The sequence below is a fragment of the Pleurodeles waltl genome, chromosome 9, assembly GCF_031143425.1.
Source record: "Pleurodeles waltl isolate 20211129_DDA chromosome 9, aPleWal1.hap1.20221129, whole genome shotgun sequence".
Classification (NCBI taxonomy): domain Eukaryota; kingdom Metazoa; phylum Chordata; class Amphibia; order Caudata; family Salamandridae; genus Pleurodeles; species Pleurodeles waltl.
Window position 1 is genome coordinate 897,350,254 of NC_090448.1, and position 23,586 is coordinate 897,373,839.

General features: G+C 45.5%; 1 protein-coding gene across 1 annotated transcript in view; it reads right to left on the minus strand.

Annotated features, from left to right (window-relative positions):
- Window positions 1-23,586, minus strand: part of LOC138260098 (alpha-1-antitrypsin-like) — an 86,247-nt gene that overhangs the window by 10,018 nt on the left and 52,643 nt on the right. Inside the window, exon 4 of the mRNA XM_069208243.1 lies at window positions 11,949-12,102. Coding sequence (XP_069064344.1) covers window positions 11,949-12,102 — 154 coding nt within the window. The remainder of the gene's footprint in view (window positions 1-11,948; window positions 12,103-23,586) is intronic.

The following is a 23,586-nucleotide window of genomic DNA, read 5'->3' on the forward strand; positions in this document are numbered from 1 at the left end:
CTGCTTTTAAATTAAAGTTATATGCAAATTCGACTTTGGAATTAAAGGTACTTCCAAAGTCTTAAACTACCTTATTTTTACATATAAGTCACCCCTAAGGTGTGCCCTATGTGCCCCTAGGGCTGGGTGCCATGTAACTATAAGCAGGGACTTTATAAAAATAGATTTATAAGCCCTGGTGAGGTAAAAACAGCCAAATTCGTTTTTCCCTCATTGAAGTAAATGGCCTTCATAGGCTAGAATGGGCAGACTTTATTTAAAATTTTAAAGTCTCCTTAAGTGTTACATACCAAGAATTTGGTATCAAATTGATTGTTATAATAAATCCCACAACTTCCAGTTGTTGGATTTAATATAACTAGTGCAGGTAAAAAGTTTAGACTTTACCTAAAAAGTTGCCAATTTCAGCTCTGCATTGTTTTTGCTGCTGTGCTCTGATTGGCCAGCCTGCAGCAGCTTCTGCCAGGCTACTTTAATGAGGTGTGAAGTGGCCTGACTTCACACAAAGGAATGTGCTTGGGGGAGAGAATCTCCCCTCAGCAGATGGTGAGGCAGGAAGGGGGAGGGCTGCCAAACTGGTCTTCAAAGGCAGAGAAGGACATCTGGAGCACCCAGCAACACCCCCACATCCTGCAACCCCAGACAGCTAGGTGCCCCCTTGATTAGATTAGGAGAGGGCAGGAGAGGGGTGTGTTTATGATTTTTAGCCACACCAGTGGGTGGGCTCAGCCAGATCTCTCCTCCAAAAATCAGATTCATCCATTTTGGATTTTTAGAGACTGTTGCCTTCTGGGATGGATTTTTGCCACACTTCCCAGGAAGTGGTCATCACAGGGGGACGACCCTGTCCCTGATTGGAGGACCAGGGCCCCCCTGCTTTTCACCCAGGAGCAAGGATAAAACTGGCAGACCTGCACCCACGCCTCAGATCCCCACCAAATTTCAAGAAGAAAGAACTACAAGGAGAAGAAGGACTGCCCTGCTGGACCCCTGGCCTGCACCTGGACCCTGCACTCAGAAAGACTGCACCAGCTGCACACTTGGGCTTCACCACAAGAAGGACTTTGCCTGGCTTCCACTGGTTCAAGGAGGGACTCCCTGTTTGCTACAGGTGAAAAATTGCTAACCAGAGTCCCCTGCACCAACTCCTGAAAAAGTGAGCAGCTGACCACTGTCCAGTGGCCAAAAAGGAGTTTGCACCAGGTGCATTCTGGGAGTTGAAGTCCGCACTTCCCAAGGACCATCACAGTACTTCTGGACCCTTGGGGTGAGCTGTGGACCCCAAAAGAACCTTAAAAGAACATCTGGGTGAAGCCCCAGAAGTTTGGAAAAGATTGGAGAAGTTTTGGAAAAAAGCTCCATAAAGTGACCGACCCGACGCGGAAATTCTAGCCGGCTTGCCTCAACCGCGACCCGGCCTGACTTCGTGGTTCGTCCCGGTAAAGAAAAACATCCAAAAAAGAGACTAAGTCCGAACGTAAAAAGTTGACCGGGACCTTCCAGCCATCGTATCCGAGAAGGGCTCCACGGACGTCGGATCAAGATCCAGGTTTACCCCGGTCGAAGGATTTTCATCTCGAAAAAACGACTAAGTCCGAAGGTAGAAATCACCACCGAGGAAACCGACTTCGCGTATCCGGACAAGGGCTCCAGGAGGTCGGATCCAACTGGCAGGTTCGTCCCGGTGAAGAAAAACTTCAAAATAAAGACTAAGTCAGAAGGTAACTTTTTAACCGAGGCTTCCCGCGACCTGTATCCGAGCAGGGCTCCATCGCGGTCGGCCTGAAAGTTTGACTTTGTCCCGGTCCTGGTGCAACCAGATGACCCGATTGGCGCTTTTTGTTTCTATGCGCTAGAAAATAATAATACTTTAAAAATTCATATCTCCGGTTCCCCTGAACCGATTTTAATCATTTTTGTGTCATTTTAAAGATAAAAATATAAGCTATTTTTATAAATTGGTTTTGGATTTTTAAACTGTTTCCTGTGTTTTATTTAATTACTGTTGTGTGATATTTGAATGCTTTACACTTTGTCTCCTAAGTTAAGCCTTGACGCTCGATGCCAAGCTACCAAGGGTAGAGCTGGGATTAATTTACTGAGACCTAACTGTACTTTTGTGGAGGTTTGTGGCTTGTTGCTAGGTGTAGGTACCTACCTGCCCTATCAATAACCCATTTTCCAACATAATTGGAAGCAGCGACGGGATCCTGTACTTGTGTTCAATATCACGTTACAGTTTTAGGTAAAACAAATTAAAAATCCTTTAAATTGTCCTAGTGCAAAAATTGTTTTTAATTTTTAATTTGGATTAATTTCAATTATTGAATTTTTGTAATTTTTCTAAATTCTTGTTTCCAATTTTTGCAAAAAGTTTTTGTTGACACAAAACTAGGGAACCATGGAGCTTGATCTGGCTAGCCTACCTACACTGACAGTAGTCCAGCTTAGGGGGTTGTGTATTGAAAGAGGGTTGCCTGCAACCACTAATCTCAGGAAGAAAATCCTGATTAAATCCCTGACAGCATGGGCTGAGGCCCAAGAGGTAGAGACAGAGGAAGCTCCAGAGGAGGAAGAAAAAGGGGAAGATGCTAACTCTAACCACTCAGGGGAGGGAAGGCATCCGAACCTAAGTGAGGAAGAGGAAGAACGGTCCTCAATAAACACAGTCACTAGGGGCAGACCCAAAGCTAGTGGTAGGAAGAGGGTCCTTTCAGGAGGAGAGAACCCATCCATCAGGGAGAGAGAGCTGGAAGCCCAGCTAGCCTACATAGCTTTGGAGGCAGATAAGCTTGCCCTAGAAAAAAAGAAGTGGGCAAGCAAAGAAAAAAAAGATGGAAGCAGCGATAAAGAAGCTGAGGTGTCCATGGGTGGGGGAGTTTGCCCCAGATTACCCAAGGGGGTGGTTCCTGCTTATGTAGAGGGGGATGACATAGATAAGTGGCTAGGGGCCTTTGAGAGGGCACTCCAAATGAGAAGGGTTAGGCCCCAATACTGGGTTTCCCTTTTGTGGGAGTTGGTCCCCAACTCAGGGAGGGATAGGCTTCTGACCTTAAGGGGGGAGGAGGCAGATTCATACCCTAGTATGAAGAGGTGCTTAGCCAAGAAGTTTGGTCTGACCCCAGAGCAATATAGAATGAAGTTCAGGGACACCCAGAAGGTCAGTACCCAGTCTTGGGTTGACTTTGTGGACACCTCACTAAAGGCACTAGAGGGCTGGATTATTGGCAACAAAGTAAATACTTATGAGGGGTTATACAATCTGATCATGAGAGAGCACATCTTGACCAATTGTATCCAAGAAAGGTTACGCCAGCATCTAGTGGACTCTAAGCTGACCAACCCTAGAGAGCTAGGGGAGGCAGCTGATGAGTGGTTGAGAACCAGGGTGGTTGTCAAGTCCCAGGGGGGAGACTCCAAGAAGGGGGGGACAGGTCCCCAAAAACCTAAGGAGGGAGGTGGTAAGCCCACCACAGAGACTCCCTCTGTACCCCAGAACCCTAAGAAGGAGGAGAGTAAATCCCACTCCCACTCTGACATGCAGAGACAGGGAGACCCAGGGTTAAAAAAGCTCTTGGACAGTAGGGCTTGCTTTGACTGTCAGCAGACAGGTCACTTCAGAGGAGATGCAGCCTGTCCAAAGAAGGTGGTTAGCACTGGGCTGTCCAGTGTAGCCATAGAGGAGGATTCCTCAGATGATGAAGTCCTCCTAGCATTGTGCTGGGAGACAGGACCAGATGGTAAGCTGGTGATCCCTGAGGGTGGGAGTAGGCACTTCCACCACATTCAAGTGAATGGGATCCCTACCACTGGCCTGAGAGACACCGGTGCCAGTCACACTGTAGTGAGTGACCGGTTAGTGACCCCAGACATGTATGTCCCAGGAAAGACAAAGAAAGTCAGGATAGCCACAGGGGAGGTCACCTCCAAACCTGTAGCCATAGTGCCCCTAGAGAGGGAGGGTATCCTTGACTGGATTAGGGTGGTAGTCAGTGCTGACCTTCCCCTAGATTGTATCCTGGGCAATGACCTCCCAGAGGTGAGTCTGGTCACAGATGGGGTGGTCGCCCAGGGCGCCCCCCCAACCCAAAGTCCTGGGGAGTCAGTCCCTACAGTTAGGAGACAGGGGTCCCCAAGAAAAGGAAAGAAGAAAAGGAAGGGTAGGCCACTCTTAAAGAGAGTTCCAGGGAGCCAAAGGCCTTCTGCCCCAGTAGGGGGGGAGCCCAGAGTTGGCACTGGTGAGGCCTCACCTGACCCCAAGGAAGTCCTGAGTAGTCAGGCAGCTGTCCAGATGCAAGGTGTTGCCCCTGCACTGACAGAAGGGAGAGTGGAAGGAGGGTGTCTGCCACAGGAGGTGGTAGCCCCCCACTCTAGACAGCAAGAGGGGTGCCAGGACCCCAAAGATGCCCCTAAAGCAGCTCAGCCACCTGTCAGTGGAGAGCTTAGGGTGTGGTTCTTGGTACTGACAGCTGTCAGTAGCCTCTGCTGGGTGCTAGCCTTCCTGGCAGCACTGTACTTGGCCTGGGAGGCAGACCCCAGAGCCAATAGCAAAGTAGGCCCCCTGACCCTATTGGTCATGGTGGGGTTGCTCAAGTGTTGGGTGACCTCTTTGGGTAAGCTAGGTGTTGCCCTAGCAAAGTTTGGAGTAGGGGAGGTGGGCACCTCACTACCCAAGTTGGCAGAGAGAGAGGAGGAAGACCCCCCTAGAGGGAAGTTTCAGTTTGAGTTGGGTCCTTTTACTGTTGGGATGGCTTCACTACCCAGAGGGAGTGATCCTGACAGGGGGATGTAAGGCAGAGTAGGCCCTGCAAAGGGACAGCCAGTTTTCTTCACTGTCTTCCTCGCCTAACAAGCCAGGAAGACTCTCCCAGGGTTGGGCTGAGTCTCCTGGGCGTGTGGGCTGGGGGGGGGTTGTGTGAGAAACTGGGGCTGATTGCAGAGGCCCCATAACTTTTTGCCCCCATTTTCCACTTTATGCTGGTGTTTTCCTGACTCTGATGGTGCCCTGGGTACTGCTAACCAGTCCCAGGGCCTGTGCTCTGTGTAAAATGGATATGCAAATTAGGCTAATTATAATTGGCTAAGTAAACCTACCTATAAGTCCCTAGTATATGGTAGGGCATGTAGGTTTAGGGACCACAGCATAGGTGGTGCACACCTAGGTGCATTGCTGAGGTGCCCAGTGTCATTTTAAAAGCAAGCCTGCCTTGCTGGCTGCTTTTAAATTAAAGTTATATGCAAATTCGACTTTGGAATTAAAGGTACTTCCAAAGTCTTAAACTACCTTATTTTTACATATAAGTCACCCCTAAGGTGTGCCCTATGTGCCCCTAGGGCTGGGTGCCATGTAACTATAAGCAGGGACTTTATAAAAATAGATTTATAAGCCCTGGTGAGGTAAAAACAGCCAAATTCGTTTTTCCCTCATTGAAGTAAATGGCCTTCATAGGCTAGAATGGGCAGACTTTATTTAAAATTTTAAAGTCTCCTTCAGTGTTACATACCAAGAATTTGGTATCAAATTGATTGTTATAATAAATCCCACAACTTCCAGTTGTTGGATTTAATATAACTAGTGCAGGTAAAAAGTTTAGACTTTACCTAAAAAGTTGCCAATTTCAGCTCTGCATTGTTTTTGCTGCTGTGCTCTGATTGGCCAGCCTGCAGCAGCTTCTGCCAGGCTACTTTAATGAGGTGTGAAGTGGCCTGACTTCACACAAAGGAATGTGCTTGGGGGAGAGAATCTCCCCTCAGCAGATGGTGAGGCAGGAAGGGGGAGGGCTGCCAAACTGGTCTTCAAAGGCAGAGAAGGACATCTGGAGCACCCAGCAACACCCACACATCCTGCAACCCCAGACAGCTAGGTGCCCCCTTGATTAGATTAGGAGAGGGCAGGAGAGGGGTGTGTTTATGATTTTTAGCCACACCAGTGGGTGGGCTCAGCCAGATCTCTCCTCCAAAAATCAGATTCATCCATTTTGGATTTTTAGAGACTGTTGCCTTCTGGGATGGATTTTTGCCACACTTCCCAGGAAGTGGTCATCACAGGGGGACGACCCTGTCCCTGATTGGAGGACCAGGGCCCCCCTGCTTTTCACCCAGGAGCAAGGATAAAACTGGCAGACCTGCACCCACGCCTCAGATCCCCACCAAATTTCAAGAAGAAAGAACTACAAGGAGAAGAAGGACTGCCCTGCTGGACCCCTGGCCTGCACATGGACCCTGCACTCAGAAAGACTGCACCAGCTGCACACCTGGGCTTCACCACAAGAAGGACTTTGCCTGGCTTCCACTGGTTCAAGGAGGGACTCCCTGTTTGCTACAGGTGAAAAATTGCTAACCAGAGTCCCCTGCACCAACTCCTGAAAAAGTGAGCAGCTGACCACTGTCCAGTGGCCAAAAAGGAGTTTGCACCAGGTGCATTCTGGGAGTTGAAGTCCGCACTTCCCAAGGACCATCACAGTACTTCTGGACCCTTGGGGTGAGCCGTGGACCCCAAAAGAACCTTAAAAGAACATCTGGGTGAAGCCCCAGAAGTTTGGAAAAGATTGGAGAAATTTTGGAAAAAAGCTCCATAAAGTGACCGACCCGACGCGGAAATTCTAGCCGGCTTGCCTCAACCGCGACCCGGCCTGACTTCGTGGTTCGTCCCGGTAAAGAAAAACATCCAAAAAAGAGACTAAGTCCGAACGTAAAAAGTTGACCGGGACCTTCCAGCCATCGTATCCGAGAAGGGCTCCACGGACGTCGGATCAAGATCCAGGTTTACCCCGGTCGAAGGATTTTCATCTCGAAAAAACGACTAAGTCCGAAGGTAGAAATCACCACCGAGGAAACCGACTTCGCGTATCCGGACAAGGGCTCCAGGAGGTCGGATCCAACTGGCAGGTTCGTCCCGGTGAAGAAAAACTTCAAAATAAAGACTAAGTCAGAAGGTAACTTTTTAACCGAGGCTTCCCGCGACCTGTATCCGAGCAGGGCTCCATCGCGGTCGGCCTGAAAGTTTGACTTTGTCCCGGTCCTGGTGCAACCAGATGACCCGATTGGCGCTTTTTGTTTCTATGCGCTAGAAAATAATAATACTTTAAAAATTCATATCTCCGGTTCCACTGAACCGATTTTAATCGTTTTTGTGTCATTTTAAAGATAAAAATATAAGCTATTGTTATAAATTGGTTTTGGATTTTTAAACTGTTTCCTGTGTTTTATTTAATTACTGTTGTGTGATATTTGAATGCTTTACACTTTGTCTCCTAAGTTAAGCCTTGACGCTCGATGCCAAGCTACCAAGGGTAGAGCTGGGATTAATTTACTGAGACCTAACTGTACTTTTGTGGAGGTTTGTGACTTGTTGCTAGGTGTAGGTACCTACCTGCCCTATCAATAACCCATTTTCCAACAATCGATCAATGAAAAGTAATTGAGCTTGCTCGTGAGATCCCAACCCTACCTCAATTTTACCTCCAGATCCCAGAGGGTCATAGACCCCCTTTTCTGATGCTGACATTCACTACCTTGTGCTATCTTATAACACATATGGACGTCACCTATGTCAGTCACTATCAGGGATATTCCTGTTGACCTGTTCAGAAAACTCAGTCTCAATCATAAAACCATGAACAAGCACAACCCACTATGAGTCCCCACACACCAATATACATTAGTTACTAAATCCCATTTTATATCTATCCTTCTCAATTGCAGGTCAGCTGTAAAACATGCAGCCAATATTGCAGATCTCATTCATACACAAGACCTTGACCTCCTTATCTTAACTGAAACTTAGCTCAATGGTTCCTCTGCACCCATTTTAGACATTGTAGTATCATCAAACTATGGCATCATCAGATTAGAAAGATTCAATAGAGCTGGAGGTGGTATAGCATGCACCTAATGTTCCAGGCTCACATAAAACAGTCACAAACTATACCATTGACCTCCTTTGAATACCTAGGTACTGAAATATGGAGCAATGATAAGGTTGTATGCAAACTTCATACGATTTATCACCCCCTGGGCATCAACCTGCCCTTCATAGAACAAATTATGGAAACCACCTTTTGTAACTCGGACCAACCCACCAACCACATCTCCCTTGGAGATTTCAACATACACTGAATTATTCCAATAGCCCCCCTCTAAATACTTTCAAGGCCTTCCCTAAGGACCTCCACCTCACCCAGTCTTGTAATGGCCCAACACTTCACTAAGGAAAATGCCATACAACTTGAATCCATCAATCCCTGTGACTGGTAAAACCACTATGTTATCTCCTTCCTTATCCCGTAAAAGGTGCTGTCTAGAAAGGGCCAACCTCTTAGACGCAGACAATGGTCAAGTCACTTAAGAAATATTATTATTAACAATCTAACTTCTTTGAGCAAAAACATTCCTACCCCCAACAAACATGACTAATGTGAATGATCTTATAGAACTTTACATCTATTTCATGTCAGATATCCTAGATTTGATTGCTCCAAAACAGCTTAAAAGAATAACCAGCAGAAAGTCCAAACCCTGGTTCAATGGTAACATAAATGAGGTACGGTGCAATCTAAGACTTGCTGAACGATTATAACGAATCGCTCCATCCAGCTCCCATCTCAAGCAATTGAGATTAATTAAAAGCTCCCACAACAAACTCATTCGTAGGTCAAAAGCTGAATAATTTTGAACCCAATCGGGCAATGCCAAAAACAGACCCCGAAAACCATTTGAAATCATCAAACAACAAGCCACTTGCCTCTCTACTCTCGGTAGATACTGGGACATTGCCAAGTGCAGATGAGTACTCCACCAATTTCATCTATAAGATAAGGAGGACTGAATATGAGCTGCAAATTACCTTTAAGCTTCATGACCAGCCGAACCTTCGCACAATGCAGTTCCGGGATTGATCCCCTCTTGCTAGCTATTCTATAAAAAAAAGGCTTCCTAGTCTTCCTTCAAAATCCCTAAGGAAGCCGACATACTCACAGTGATTTCAATAAAACCCTCCAACCATTTGAATGATCCTCTACCCGCTAAGCTCAACAAATACCTTAGTTCTTCCTTACTCCCCCTATGGGTGAAGATTGTCAGTGCATCTCTTTCTCAGGGCATAATTCCTGCTTGCCTAAAGATTGGACAGATCACCCAAATTTAAAAAAACACAAATGCAGATCAGTCAGACCCCAACAATTTCCATCAAATTTCCAACATCCTGACTCTAGCAAAGCTTCTTGAGAAACATGCACATCTGAAACTCTGCATCAAATTTGTACAATTTAAATTGCTTGACCATTGCAAATCTGTCTTCAGATCTGGACATAGGGGGTCATTCCGACCTCAGCGGTCTTTTCAATAGACCGCCGAGGGACCGCCGTACGGAAGACCGCCAGTGCTGGCGGTCTTCCGCATGGGCCATTCTGACTGTTGGCAGCGCTCCGCCCGTTTCCGGACGAAGAGCCGCCAACAGCCATACTGGCGGCAGGCGGGGAAGTGGAGGTAGCTCCACCTCCACCGCCACGCCAACAGAACACCGCCCAGCGAATCACGACCTGTGATTCGCTGTGGCGGTGTTCTGTTGACGTGGCTGTGTCGGCGGAGCTGCCCGTTCCCTCCCGGAGGATCACCAGGAACAGGTAAGGTGATCGTCCGCTAGGGAAGGGGGGTGAGGGGGTGTTGTGAGTTGTGTGCGTGCATGGGGGTGTGCGTGTGTGTATATTGAGGGGGCGTGTGAATGCGTGCATGAATGCGGGGGGTGTGTGTATGTGCATGAATGCGTGCATGAATGCGGGTGTGTGTGTGTATGTGCATGGATGCGTGCATGAATGCGGGGGGGTGTGTGTATGTGCATGAATGCGGGGGTGTGTGTGTATGTGCATGAATGCGTGCCTGTATATGTGTATGTGTGTGTATATGTTGGGGATCGGGGTGGGGGACGGGGGTCCTGCAACCTTTTGGGGGTGGCAGGGGTGGTGGCGGGGGTGGGGGAGGGAGTCGGGGTGGGGGTTGGGGGTGGGGGAGACCCCTATCAGTGCCAGGGAAGGGATTCCCTGGCACTGATAGTGCTTACCGCCATGGATTGCATGGCGGTCCCCAACCGCATGAAATCCATGGCGGTAAGCCGGGGTCAGGCGGATTGGAATACCGCCGGCGGTATGTGACGACCGCCGGGCTGGAGACCAAGGTCTCCAGCCCGGCGGTCGTTACCGCCGTGGCGGTCGGAACGGTGAAGCGGCGGCTGACCATGGCGGTAACCGCCATGGTCAGAATACATTAAAAAAGACCGCCAGCCTGTTGGCGGTCTTACTGCTGCTTCACCGCCTACCGCCAGGGTCAGAATGACCCCCATAGTACTGAAACTGGTTCTGACACACATTGTTGATGATGTACTAAGACTGCTAGATCAGAACGAACCCTGTCTACTTATTCTTCTTGTTCTCTCTTCTGCGATTCATAAAGTTAAAAATGACAGCTTGACTCACCTCCTTGAATACAAGATGGGGATATTCGGTCCCATTTTAAACTGGTTTGCTTCATTCCTCCAAAACAGAGCTCAGAGAATCAAAGTCAACCACACCCTTTCGGACATCACACTGGTAACAACTGGTGTTCCTCAAGGTTCCACACTTTCACCCACATTTTTCAACTTGTAGAAGGAACCTCTTACTGAAATTTTGAAGCTCTCAAACATACATCACCATATGTAGGCAGATGATGCACAACTAAATCTGAAAATCTCTTTACTTGATATCAAGATGCTCAACTGCACCCTACTGAAAACCCAACAATGGCTGACCCATAATCACATCATGCTCAGCACCCTCAAAACTGATATCCTTCTGATCGCTCCACACAACCACATTGCCCCAATCGAAAAATGATGCAACCTCACAGCTCTTAATTAGTTCCCCCATATTATTGACTCTACTTGATATTTAGATATAACTTTGGACAAATACCTGACTATGCAAGATCATATCAGTGAAACTACCAGGGGAGCCAATCGCCAACTAAACACTCTAAGAAAAATCAAACCCTTCCTGCCCACTGATGACTTTCAGTTAATGGTACAATCCCTAGTCATCTCAGAATTAGATTACAGGAGTTCTACGCTTGCAGGCTTATGAAAAGTAAAGCTGGCTCTACTAAAGGCCACTTGGAACTCAGCTGTCAGACCCATAACAGGATCCAGAAGCACTGACCACATTACTCTAGTCCTGCAGCATCTAAAATGGCTCCCGTTTGAAGCAAGAATCCAATTGAAGATTGCCTGCATGACTCACAAGGCCCTTCACTATAACACTCCTGCTACCTGGCCAAAAGACTCGAACTCTCCAGGGTAGATCCTCATTAAGAAGCACAAACTCCTGATTCAAACCTCAGAAATTCAACAAAAAGAAAACTTAAAAATGCTTGTATTCTGGCCTTGCCCCAAGAATATGAAACAAATTACCTCCTGAAATCAGAACATGTTCCTCAACTACCTCCTTAAAAAAAGAAGTAAAAAATCCTCTGACGCACAAATTCCTTCACCAGGAGTATTGAAGTCTCTCAGCTTGTCTATCTTTAGATGGATTTTGTCAGACCCTGGAGCTGCCTTGTTGACTGATATACTATATTTGTTTGTTCCTTGCTTACTCATTCCTGACTGTGGAATTTCCTGATCTTGGTTCTGCCTGCTAATTGATATAATTTATTTGTGTTGTTCATTGCTATTCCTTCCTAATTTGTTATTGCTTATTCCCTTTCCATATGTATGACGAGGCTGCTTTATGTAAAGCACTCTGCTACCTGGATTGGTCATGTTCGGGATATATACAACTCCTCAAATAAATAAATAAACACTATCACAACAACATCTGATGAAACTTTCCTAACATATGAAATAGTTTGAAATAGCAAATGTGAGCTGCACAGTATTTTAGTAGGGTGAAATTAATTTGGCACCTCAAACATCTCACCTTTGATACTTTCAAGTTCGGTTCTCCTGTGATTCCCGAAAAATCTGCGAGGTCACTGAACATATCAGTCATTCCTAAATTTTCAAGTATGTCTTTTAACTCCAGAGTGGTAGTGATGGAAAACTTTGGCACAAAGAGATCCACTGGACCCCTCCTGCAGAGAGACAAGTACACAAACAAACAAGCATTAGAAATGTAAAAGGGATCATTTAATAATTTAATGAAAATGGGCACAAACCTGGTATCCTGAAAATTGTTAATGTAGAATCATTAGGGACATTTAGAAATTAATGTACACCATGGAAAAGGGTGAATCTGGAAGCTGGGTATATAGATACAACCAATAGCCCAACTTGAGGCTCCTGGAAGAAATGTTATCAGCTGCCACTATGGAAACAGTTAATGTATAACCTCATACATTGTCACTTAAAAACTCTGCATTGTGTTTTCTGAGACGTTGTGAATTAGGAACATTCTTACAGCATTACACACTGAGATCACAGAACTAATTTGTCCTCTGTTCAGTTTAGTCGGTCACATAGTTAATATATTTTCTGGCATCGCAATCTCGGCATTTAGTCTGTGGGCTGATGTCAATTAAATGTAGTGCTATCTTTCTTTCTATGATTGGTCACACCTGCTTTCTTTGATGCTCCTGTGAGTACTGCAAACAGTTAGTTCTACTATATTGAAGCAATGAGGTAGCTGCAATTGAATATTGATATGTGGGCGACAGCACTTTGGGTCCACAGAGGCATTACAGGTGGCCAACTCTAAGATGACGATGCCAGAACCAGTCTTTAATAACAAATCAATGCAAAGAAAATGGGTCTAGATTATTTACAACAGAAAGACCATCTTTTTTAAAAGCAATGTGTGCGTTAGAGTGTGTGTCTGGGTATGACGGTGTGTGTGCACTGCTGGATAGATGATTGACTACCATTGAATGACTAAGAATTGATGAACGAGTGAGTGGGTGGATGGGTGAGTGGATGAACAATTGAGTGAGAGTGTGGGAGCACTGATCGTTGAGTGGTTGAATGTGTATTAGGATGGATAACTGAAGGAATGGTTAGCGATTAATAGATGAGAAGGGGAGGGAGTGTGTGAATAAATGATTGGGCACGTAAGTGAGCACATCAATGAATGATAATGTTGTGCTGGACCGTAACATATTGAGGGAAAATATTGGCAATTCCTATATAAATAGATGTGTTTTGAGTGCTTTTTGTGTGACCTCTTTTTCCACTTTGCCACCTATGGACACCTTTGGACAATGTAGTCTCTATTTCACCCATTAAACATCAATTACTCCCACCATCCATTCCTTCTCCTCTGTGGCCATCACAAATGGCATTGTATCACTTCACACTTTCTGTACTCCAAGGCTTCGGAACATTTAAGTTCTGCAGGGTATTACTTAAAAATGAAATTCATTTCAGTCCTAAAAGCACATCAACCAAACTATACGCTCAGATGTTTGTGAGAAATTCACAAAAATGCAAGGAAACTTCAAAGAAAATTACTTTTGTGAAGTTCTGACTGTATACTATAATTTCTGGGTGACCAGAGGAAATTACATTGATGTCAATAGTAATACCAAAGAAAATAGCAAACGCAGTTATGTTACGCTTCCATTCACTTTTTATCACCTCATTGAATTTGAAGAGATTGGTTTTAATATCTGTTAATTGTTGTACATGGTCATGTTGCATATATTCCCCTTCTAGAATAGGTATCGCCTTTTCTAACTTATCTAGGCAGTCCAGCAGGAGTCTTTGTGCACCATAATGTTTGGCAATGCAGACACCCCAAAGGTACACCATGACTGCCTCCCAGAGTGTGCTCACAGACCTAAATGATTTTTCATTCAGCTGGAAATAATTCAATATCCCTGCACTAAACTCCTCACTAAACAAAGAGTCAAGAAATACAAGGAGTGACAGGCACCAAGCACAGGGTTGGTAACTTGAAATGGATATTACCACTGCTAATTTAATGGGTACATATTAAGTGGTAATAGACTTTACCCAGGTGCATATGTCATGTGAACCTATCCAATAGTACAGTAATGCCCAGGATCCAAAGGCAGGAGAAACATGAGTACCCTCTTGAGAGAAGCGGTATTTGCTTCTCCATATATCAACAAGCCTATGCAATTCCAGGTTGTCAATTAATGCGTGTGCTGCTGAATGATGGGTGCATCTCATCAGGTGGGAACTGTCACTGTATCTGTCTATTACCACTGTAAAGTTACTGCACCATTCTATGGTCTGAGGTCCCAATGCAGCAAATTTGTGCCAAACCTGCCCTAGAAAATCAGGATCCTCCAGGATAAGCCCATTTACACTGACCATTATGAAATGTTTGCCATGTAGTATGCCTGAATCAAATTATAGTGATCCTGGTGATCACTCACCCTGTAGAAGAATGTAATGGTATCCCTATCTCAACAAGGATGGCAGTGCTTGTAGTGTATGAAGAGTATGTAAACCAAGTTCTATAGACACTCCATTTAGAAACAACTCAAGAAGCAGTGAGGTGGTGAGGACAGTCTTGTAGAGTAGTACAAAATCTATTCTGTGGTGGTCTAGCTTAATTAATATATATCTAAACTTATGTGGATTATTTAGCCCTCTGAAATTCCAACTATGGTTGTTCCCCTACTCATCCCAGGGGAAGCGCGTATCGTCAGAGCAACCGGAGGGGCAGGAGCCCAGTGTCCAATTAGAAGGGCAGGAGCCCTTTAAATTTTCCTCGCGCTCCCGCCGTCGCGGGAAGCGCGTATCGTCAGAGCAACCGGAGGGGCAGGAGCCCAGTGTCCAATTAGAAGGGCAGGAGCCCTTTAAATTTTCCTCGCGCTCCCGCCGTCGCGGGAAGCGCGTATCGTCAGAGCAACCGGAGGGGCAGGAGCCCAGTGTCCAATTAGAAGGGCAGGAGCCCTTTAAATTTTCCTCGCGCTCCCGCCGTCGCGGGAAGCGCGTATCGTCAGAGCAACCGGAGGGGCAGGAGCCCAGTGTCCAACTAGAAGGGCAGGAGCCCTTTAAATTTTCCTCGCGCTCCCACCGCGCGGGAAGCGCGCGGGCGGCGCCCGGGCGAAGCCCGGGCCAAGGGCGGGCCCGTCCTTGCCCGTCATTGCCAGGAAGAGCCAGGGCAGGGCCACCCCCCTGACATTTTGTAATAGGTAAAGGCTGCCTGAAGGAAGCACCATATGGTGCTGTGGGTGGAGTGAGGCACCCAGAAAGATCTCCAACAGTTCGGAACTCCAACGCCCTAAACAGGTTCCACAGATGCAGGACTTGGGCAGTGGCTGACAACTATCTACCTACCCGGACACCTTCTCAAACATAGGTGAACAGCCCTTCATGCCTCTTCATGCCTCTTAGGCATCTCAGCACTCCCTAACATAAACCTCAGCAGAGCTAAACAGGGTGAGGAAAAGAGAGGGAGAGTGCTCACAGGAAATAGATTGTTAAACTTTTGCACAAGATCTGAGTGTCCTACCAAAACAAGATGGGTAGACGGAAGGGAGGGATACCTTTGGAAGAAGCAGGCAACAACAAGACCTTAGACGGCTTCCTCCAAAAAGCGGTAGGGACACTAGAAAAAGAAATTGAACTGGTCGAGCGCCGTCTAACTGCTCCCCCATCTTTCTTTTCACCAGCTTCCCAGTCCCCCTCTGCAGAACCACCAGCACCAACCACCCTCACAATTCAAACACTCAACGCAGAGCCCTTGGACAGAACCATACATTCTTCGGGATCTACCCAGCCTATGCCAAACAGGCCTACACCCTCCCCAAATCATGGCACAAAGGGCAAAAGGAAACGGGGGGAGACGAATCTAAAGAACAAACGGGCCCGTGTCCTGGACCCCTCTGTCCATGCCGTGCCTACCAGATCTAAGGATCATATACCTGCCCAAACTACCAACTATGGCAATCTGGATATTACTTCTATCACAGACCTTATTAAAGATGAGTTTCTAAAACAACTACATCCTATAACAATCCGTCTATCAGCCATCGAGGAGAAACTCGATGCCCTCATTAAACCCAGCCAGCCAATCCCCCCTTCCCCATCGGGTTTGCACTGCTTGCGACAACACCCTATCCTTGGCCCCCCTGTCAATGATGCCAGTAGTCCCCTTCTCCCACCACCTATGGTTCACAAGCCAAAACCACCTTGCTCTGACTCACTACATCAACCAGCGAAGCTCTCTACACCTAGTCTGGCTAATCTCCCTAAAATGTGGTACCCAAAGAGCGATTCCTTTTACCTAAGGCGGACTGGTGAAATTGCCCCTTCCACAAACACGGGCGCCAAACTCCATAGAACCCACCCAAATATCCCAGTAGATCGGATGCGCAGGGACCCAGGAACTAACATGGGAACTTTACATCTACCACCAGAAGCCTGCCCCTACGTGCTTGTTATTACGAATGTCCCTAAGCTCAAGTCCATCATCCCAGAATCATTCACAGAACTGAAAAATAAGGTTATTCATTGGTTGCATAAACATGCTAGATTCGCATTCCATATGATACCCTCAATATTAATGGTGAGGAGGGTGGGTTGGGTGGGTCCACTCAAAAACCCTGGTACTGGGGACTGTATTGTTATTAACTTTAATGCGCCTTCCCTTGTCGAACAGCTTTCCCTAAATGCATGTCATCCCAACCCCCTAGGGGGGGCCACTTCACTTTGCAGGCTTCAGGCCTTTTACCCCCATAAAGCTGCACCAGGCTTCAAGGGGGTGACAATGACATCCAGAGATTTTCCTAGGGCTCAGATGCCAACTGATTTCCAGCCAAGTTGCAATGCTGCCTCGCCCACACTCTCCGAAAACGATTGACTATTACACATGACTTTTCCTAATTCCCGAGGTTCAAGCAACTGGAACAAAAACTATCCTATAGCTGGGAAAAATGAAACTTATAAAACAGGGCAAATCAACTGTGGGGCCGAATATACTCCCATTAGCAACACTAGTGAGTCTACTCTAACTCCCGCTCTCGCCCAGTCAGACTATCTTAAATGTTCTAAAATCCATATCGGGGGAACAGATAAGGAGCGCAGGGCGATTGAGATTAACTTAGCTACAGACCCACTAGATCACAGCAAACCCGCAGACCCACCTCTACTCCAGGTATTTGAATGGCTTAGGCCACCCCCGACCTAGATGGGGCTGGAAGCACCCTAGACACGACTGAGAAGGGCACAATGCTTCCCCACGGTACCCTAGCCCCAAGAGAGAATCCTGTGGCTGAAGCTCCCCATAACAAACCAGATGGCTTAGATACCATCCTCAGTTGGAACATTGCCGGGTTGGAGAGTAAAATGAACAACCCTGAATGGGGAAAATTTATAGACAAACATAAAATATGTCTCTTCCAAGAAACATGGGCGCTGGAGCCTAAATATAGAATCGGTTACAAAAGCTACTGGGTTCCAGCAAATAAGGCGAATTCAGGGAGACCCTCAGGTGGCCTGCTAATATGGCTCAGCTGTTCTCTCAAATGTCAAATTGAACCAATTGACTTGGGCTGCCCTGATCTAATGGGTCTATCAATACCATCCCTTAGAGAGAAACCACTTTTAATAATTAACATCTATAATAGGAGCCTGGGCAATAAATATGAGTCCAACGCACTGACTATTTTAGACAATTTTCTCACCGATAAATCACCCTCTCATTTTATTCTCATTGCCGGAGATTTTAACACCACTTTTGAACCCTACTCGCTGGCCCAGGAACTATATAAAGATGAAGATGCTCACTGGGGCATCCCCCAGCTGGTATCAAGCAAAAGACCTAAAATCAACAGACTATCATACCAGCTCATGGACATTACATTGGCACACGGCCTCCGGGCTTGCAATGGCCGTTCCCGCTCGGATCTTAACCTTCACCCCACATTTAGGCGTGGGTTGCAGAAGAGCCAGATTGATTACATCTTGCTCGACATCCGCCTTTGGGGCCACATGGTCGATATGAACATCATAGAACATGAGGAAAGCGACCATGAACCATTGATTTTATCTCTCAGGAACCTACTACCCCTACTTGAAACCTCCTGCCCCAAGTCCTATGGACAGCAGCTCGTACTGACCAACAACAGGCGAAATGTTAGATGGAAATCCCTGAACACTGACATAACCACTTTGGCAAAAGTGTACAGGCAGCTGGCGGATCATATGGAATATATACTTCAACCCACGAAAGATAGTGGTGGGTTTATAGCAGCCCACACACTGTTTTTTAACTCTCTAAAAACCCTACTTACTAAAGAGTCGGCATCAGAGCCTAAACAGAACTCTAACGCAAGATGGTTCAACACTGCATGCAGAGAAGCACAGCATAAGTTGCTGAGAGCCCTAAGAGGTGGCCAGATGGATTATATAAGGGAAGCTAGAAAAGACTACAAAAAGGAACAAGGTAGAGCCCGTAGGAAATGGGATGAATCAAGATGGGTCCTCCTCCTGGAATCTGCTAAAACAAACGACACCACGAAATTTTGGAAATTGGTAGCTGATGCCAGCAATGAACCACACCGTTCGCCTGGTGCCTCAATACTCCCTGCAGAATGGTCCGACCATTTTTCCCAATTATACCTGGGGACAACCGATGCTGCTTCCCGGGATCTGATCCATATCATGACCACCGAGACCCCCAAAATTGAATTCACTTTGGCAGATACCAAGGCTGCGATTGCCTCAATGAAATGGGGAAAGGCCCCCGGCCTTGATAAAATACCAGGAGACCTTTACAAGACGAATCCAGATGTATGGGCCCCATACTTAAACCTCATTTCCAATGAGATAGCTGCTGGAGCACCTGTTCCGAGCTCCTGGTTGGGAGCAGAGATAGTCCCCATTTTTAAGAAAGGCGACCCCTCTAACCCTGCCAACTATCGCCCAATCTCCTTACTCGACAACTTCCAAAAAATCTTTGCAAAGCAAATTTTGTCCTGTCTAGAAGACTGGATTTTAGAAACAAATGCCATCTCTGATCTACAAGCAGGGTTCAGACCAGCAGTCAGTAATATAGATCAGGTGCTAAGATTTTTAACAATAAAATGGAAAACTGTAGAAATAGGAAGGGGTAACCTTTACGTAGTTTTTATCGATCTCAGAGCCGCGTTCGACCTGGTCCCCAGAAACCAGTTATGGCTGACGCTAGCCAATATGGGTGTCCCACATGGCCTTCTGAAACTTATTACCCGCCTACATGAAAATACCTATGCCCAAATCAGGAACGGCAAGAAGGGTGATCTCACAGAACCAGTGGCTATTGAGAGGGGAGTTAGACAGGGGTGCGTCCTGGCCCCAACTCTCTTTCTATTATACATAAACAACTGTATCAAGTACTTAGTAAACTGCACAAATGATTCTCCCAAGCAGGCTGGAACCAAAGTCCCCTGCCTACTCTACGCAGATGACACTATTCTTTTGTCTAAATCACCCATGGGAATTCAAAACTTGGTAAACCAGTTTGGTGTATACTGCAGAAACTATGGATTAGACATAAACCATAAGAAAACTAAACTTATGATATACAGCGCCCCGAACAAGAAGCTCAGCGCAAACATAAAGATGGATTTAACTCCCCTGGAGAGAGTAATGGAATATGACTACTTGGGCATTAGACTATCTGACAAGTGCAGCTGGGAGCCAGCCATAAGGAAAGGGGCACTAACAATTAGCCAAAGATGTGGAGTAATAGGACGCAAAGCTAGTACTGCCACAAGCCCCCCTCTGATCCTTATCTCTGAAATATATAAAGCACAAATCCGTGCTGCGGCCCTATATGGAGCAGAACTTTGGGGATTACACAGACAGATGGATACTCTCCAAATCAAAGAAAATAACTTCCTTAGACACATATCTAGACTGGGGAGGGGCACGCCAATGCTCCCCCTCAGACTGGACCTGGGCTTAAATAGTATCAAAGACATAGCATATCTAAGACCACTCCTGTATTGGGTCAGACTATGGAAAACAGATGAACTTGAACCCTACAGGGCAGCAGTCAAAGAACTATTACCACCTCATCACGGATGGGAAAAAGTACAGTGGCTTAGGGAGATGAAAGCGGCATGGGCCAAATTGAGTCTATCCCAGTACTGGGAGAACCCCGAGATGATTCCTGGCAGTGCTAAACGCCTGATCAAAGAACATTATTGGGCAAAAATCAACGAGGAATCTCTCGGTCCAAATGGGTCAGGTCGGCTGACAGCAGAATTCCTGCTGGTCAAACACATTCCTTTCCCTGAAAGCTCCCTGGATCTACCCATACCAGCCCGTGCTCGCTCTCTATTACTCCAGCTCAGGTACGGGACATTGGCGGTCAATAGCTACACGGCTGGTTGGTCGACTAACAGTTCCCCATCGGACAAATGCATAAATTGTCACTTATGCAAGGAAACTGCTGAACACGTCCTATTTTTTTGCCCTCTGTACAAAGGTCCCCGAGGGAAGTGGATTATTCCCTTGTGCAGAACACTCCAACCACTATCCCGCAACAGTCTATTCAGAATATGTAAATACGACACTTCCATACTGATAATCAGCGCTGTTTCTAAATATCTGGCAGCAGCATGGAAAATTCGTAATAGGACTATTTTAGATTTTAACTCACTGTTTGAAGAGCTGTCTAGAAAATAGTAAATCAGCATCCTGTTATATTAGCCTTGGGCTCTAATTGTAAGCCGCGACTTATTGAGCCCAAAAGACCGTATCTCTGAATAAGTGCTACATTGAGTTATTTTAACTAAAGCGTTTTATAAATTTAAAATTATACTTAATTTTATAATTGTCAAGATGCAATTTATTGGATTAATTAACCCAAAAGAACTAATTAACCTAGAGCATCATCTACCACTGTCTGACTTCTTAAATTTTTTATCGGTTTTACTGTCTGGAGTTTCAATGCCTGATTTTATATAGAGATGTGCTACACAACAGTTTTTACGTTATTGTTATTTTACTGTTCAGGGTTATGTACAGGGTAAGATCCAAAGACTATTCCGAGCACCTCCTTCACCCCACCTATTTATGAAATCTTTCTCAGGCAGCTACTGGACCCCTACTTTTTTTACTATTGTTCCTTTTACTGTGTATTGGTTTATGGTTTTTATCTTTCTGTATGTATGTATATATTTTTAAACCTTTTAAATGGCCCAAATTTGGACCGAATAAACTATTGATGATACTCATCCCAGTCTCAACATCTCATCACATTGCTTCAAAAACAGTACTTCTTGCAATGTTCCAAGCAGTGTAGCCCATTTGAGAGTCAGTAAATCAGGATGAAAATGTTTTAATGTTAGCTTATGCAATCTGTTTGGTTTAAACAATTTCTATACATACATACCCACTCACACTAACTTCCCCAAAATGCTAGTGAATACTTCCCAAACAATTTCCAACCACCAAGTTCCACAGGGGGAACTAACATCTTTAATATGTCAAATGATGTTTTATTAGTAATTTGTAGAACACACGAATGCTAATTGGTGTTTTTGCTCTGCTGTCCGAACAGGGTACTAGGGAGAAAAGTGTGGCTAAAAGCCCAATGAGCAGGGAGGGGAAAAAGCAAGGTTTTTAATTATTTTCTGAATTTTAAGTGATTTGGCTGGGTCCTAAAATAGTCAGGCAGCAGATTCCCCCATTTTGCATGTGGTATGGGAGAAATATCTTCCTCTCCAGTAAGCCTTTTTAGTCTAAGGATAACTACCTTTCAAATTGTGGTAGGTTGGGAGAAGGTACATGCCATTTAAAAATCTTTTGGAAAAAGAGAGGGTCGACCTTATGTAGGGTCTCATGGGCCCCGAAAAAGGCTTTAAACTTAAACTGCTCCCCAGTTGGTAGCCAATGGGGACCAAAAATGGTTTGTGAGATTGAGCTAAATTTGGGAAGGTTCATCAACACACCGGCTGCTGCATTTTGGCTAGTCTGCAGTTTTGTTTTGTAGTTGCTGTTCGGTACCCACATACAAAGCATTACAGTAATCGAGTTGTGAGATTATCAGAGCTAATATAACTGTTTTCTGCAGGTAAGTAAAGGAAGGATTTTCTTCAAGATGTTTTGCTTGAGGAAGGAAGAGGATGTTGTCTGATTGGTGTTATCAGTGAATGCCAGTTTGATGTCAAAAATGACCCCTAAATTCTTTACTTTTTGAACCGGAGGAGAAAGCAACGCTAGATTGATGGGCGACTGGCAGTATTCCAAAAAGAGGTGTCACTGCCAAAAATCAACAACTTGGTGTTCTCCGAGTTTAATTTCAAGCAATTTAATTTCAAACAATTTGTCTTCACCCAATAATCAATGTTACTGTTAAATTGTTTGGCTACTGTTTCTGGGTTTGCAGAGACTGAAACTACTATCTGGGTGTCGTCATCATAGGAAGCCACGCGATTGAATAAGTTCCACAAGAGGGGTGACATATACATTTGAAAAGGGTGGAACTTAGCGAGGGTCCCCTGGGGACCCCACAGGTGAGTGTGATGGGGTCTGAGGTAAAGTTCTCCAGTGCAACAACTTGCTCTCTTTTGAACAAAAAGGAGCTCAGCAATTCTAGTGCCGGACCATTCATACCTATGCAATAAAGCCTGATGAGCAGAAGAGAGCGCACTTGACCAAAAGATCAAGTAGGATCAAAGTCACCTTACCACACTTGTCAACAATTAATCTAATTTCTTCTGTGGCTTTCACAAGAGCTAATTCTACGCAGTGACTGGGTCTAAACCTGTGCTGCGATGGATCAAGATCAAGGAAGTTAGTAGTTTCATGAAAGGGCATAGGGCCAGATGTACAAAGCTTTTTTGCATGTCTTTTGGGCTTTTAAGAAATGCAAAATGGCCTTTCTGATGTACAAATGCCTTTAGGAAATCGCAAACTGTGATTAGTACCCTGTAGAAATCGCAATTTGCAATCCCCAGAATAGGAAATCGCAAATATGGATTACTTGCTTGCGATTCTTATTCTGATGTACAAAGCATTTCCTAAATGTAATTTTCAGCATTCAGGAAATGCAGTTACCATCGACTTGAAGTTGATGTAACTATATGCAATTTAAAAAAATCCCCCCCAATTGCCTTTTTTAAATTGCAATAGAGCACACACAATCCCCCCTGGTTATATGTGTGCTCTACGTGTGCACCCCTATTTTTGGGGTGCCCCAAGGGAGGCCTTTTTGCAATTGCCATCCCTGGTTTTGCATTTCCCAAACAGCGATTTCCTATGAAGTTGCTATTTAGGAAATGCAAAATTGCATTTTAGTTTATCTGGCCCACAGTTTCTTGGTTCCATGTTTTTTCTATAATCTTAGCCAGAAGGGGAAGGTGGGAAATAAGTCTGTCAATTTTTACCTGTGGTGATCTAGCAAGGGTTTGTTTAAGAGTGACAGTATGGATGCTTTCTTGCCAGTTGATGGGAAGCTTCCAGAGATTAATATTTTATACAGCAGTGCAGTGAGATGGACTGAATTGTCTTTCATACATGATGGGGGAACTGGGGAGGGCAGGGATCCAATAGGGCACATGAATTGAAAATGTCAATTAATTTTGCCACCTTGTCTTCTGTAGAAGAGGTGAAAGTAGTGAGTGTTAATGGGCCTTGCTGTGGTTTGGAGGCAA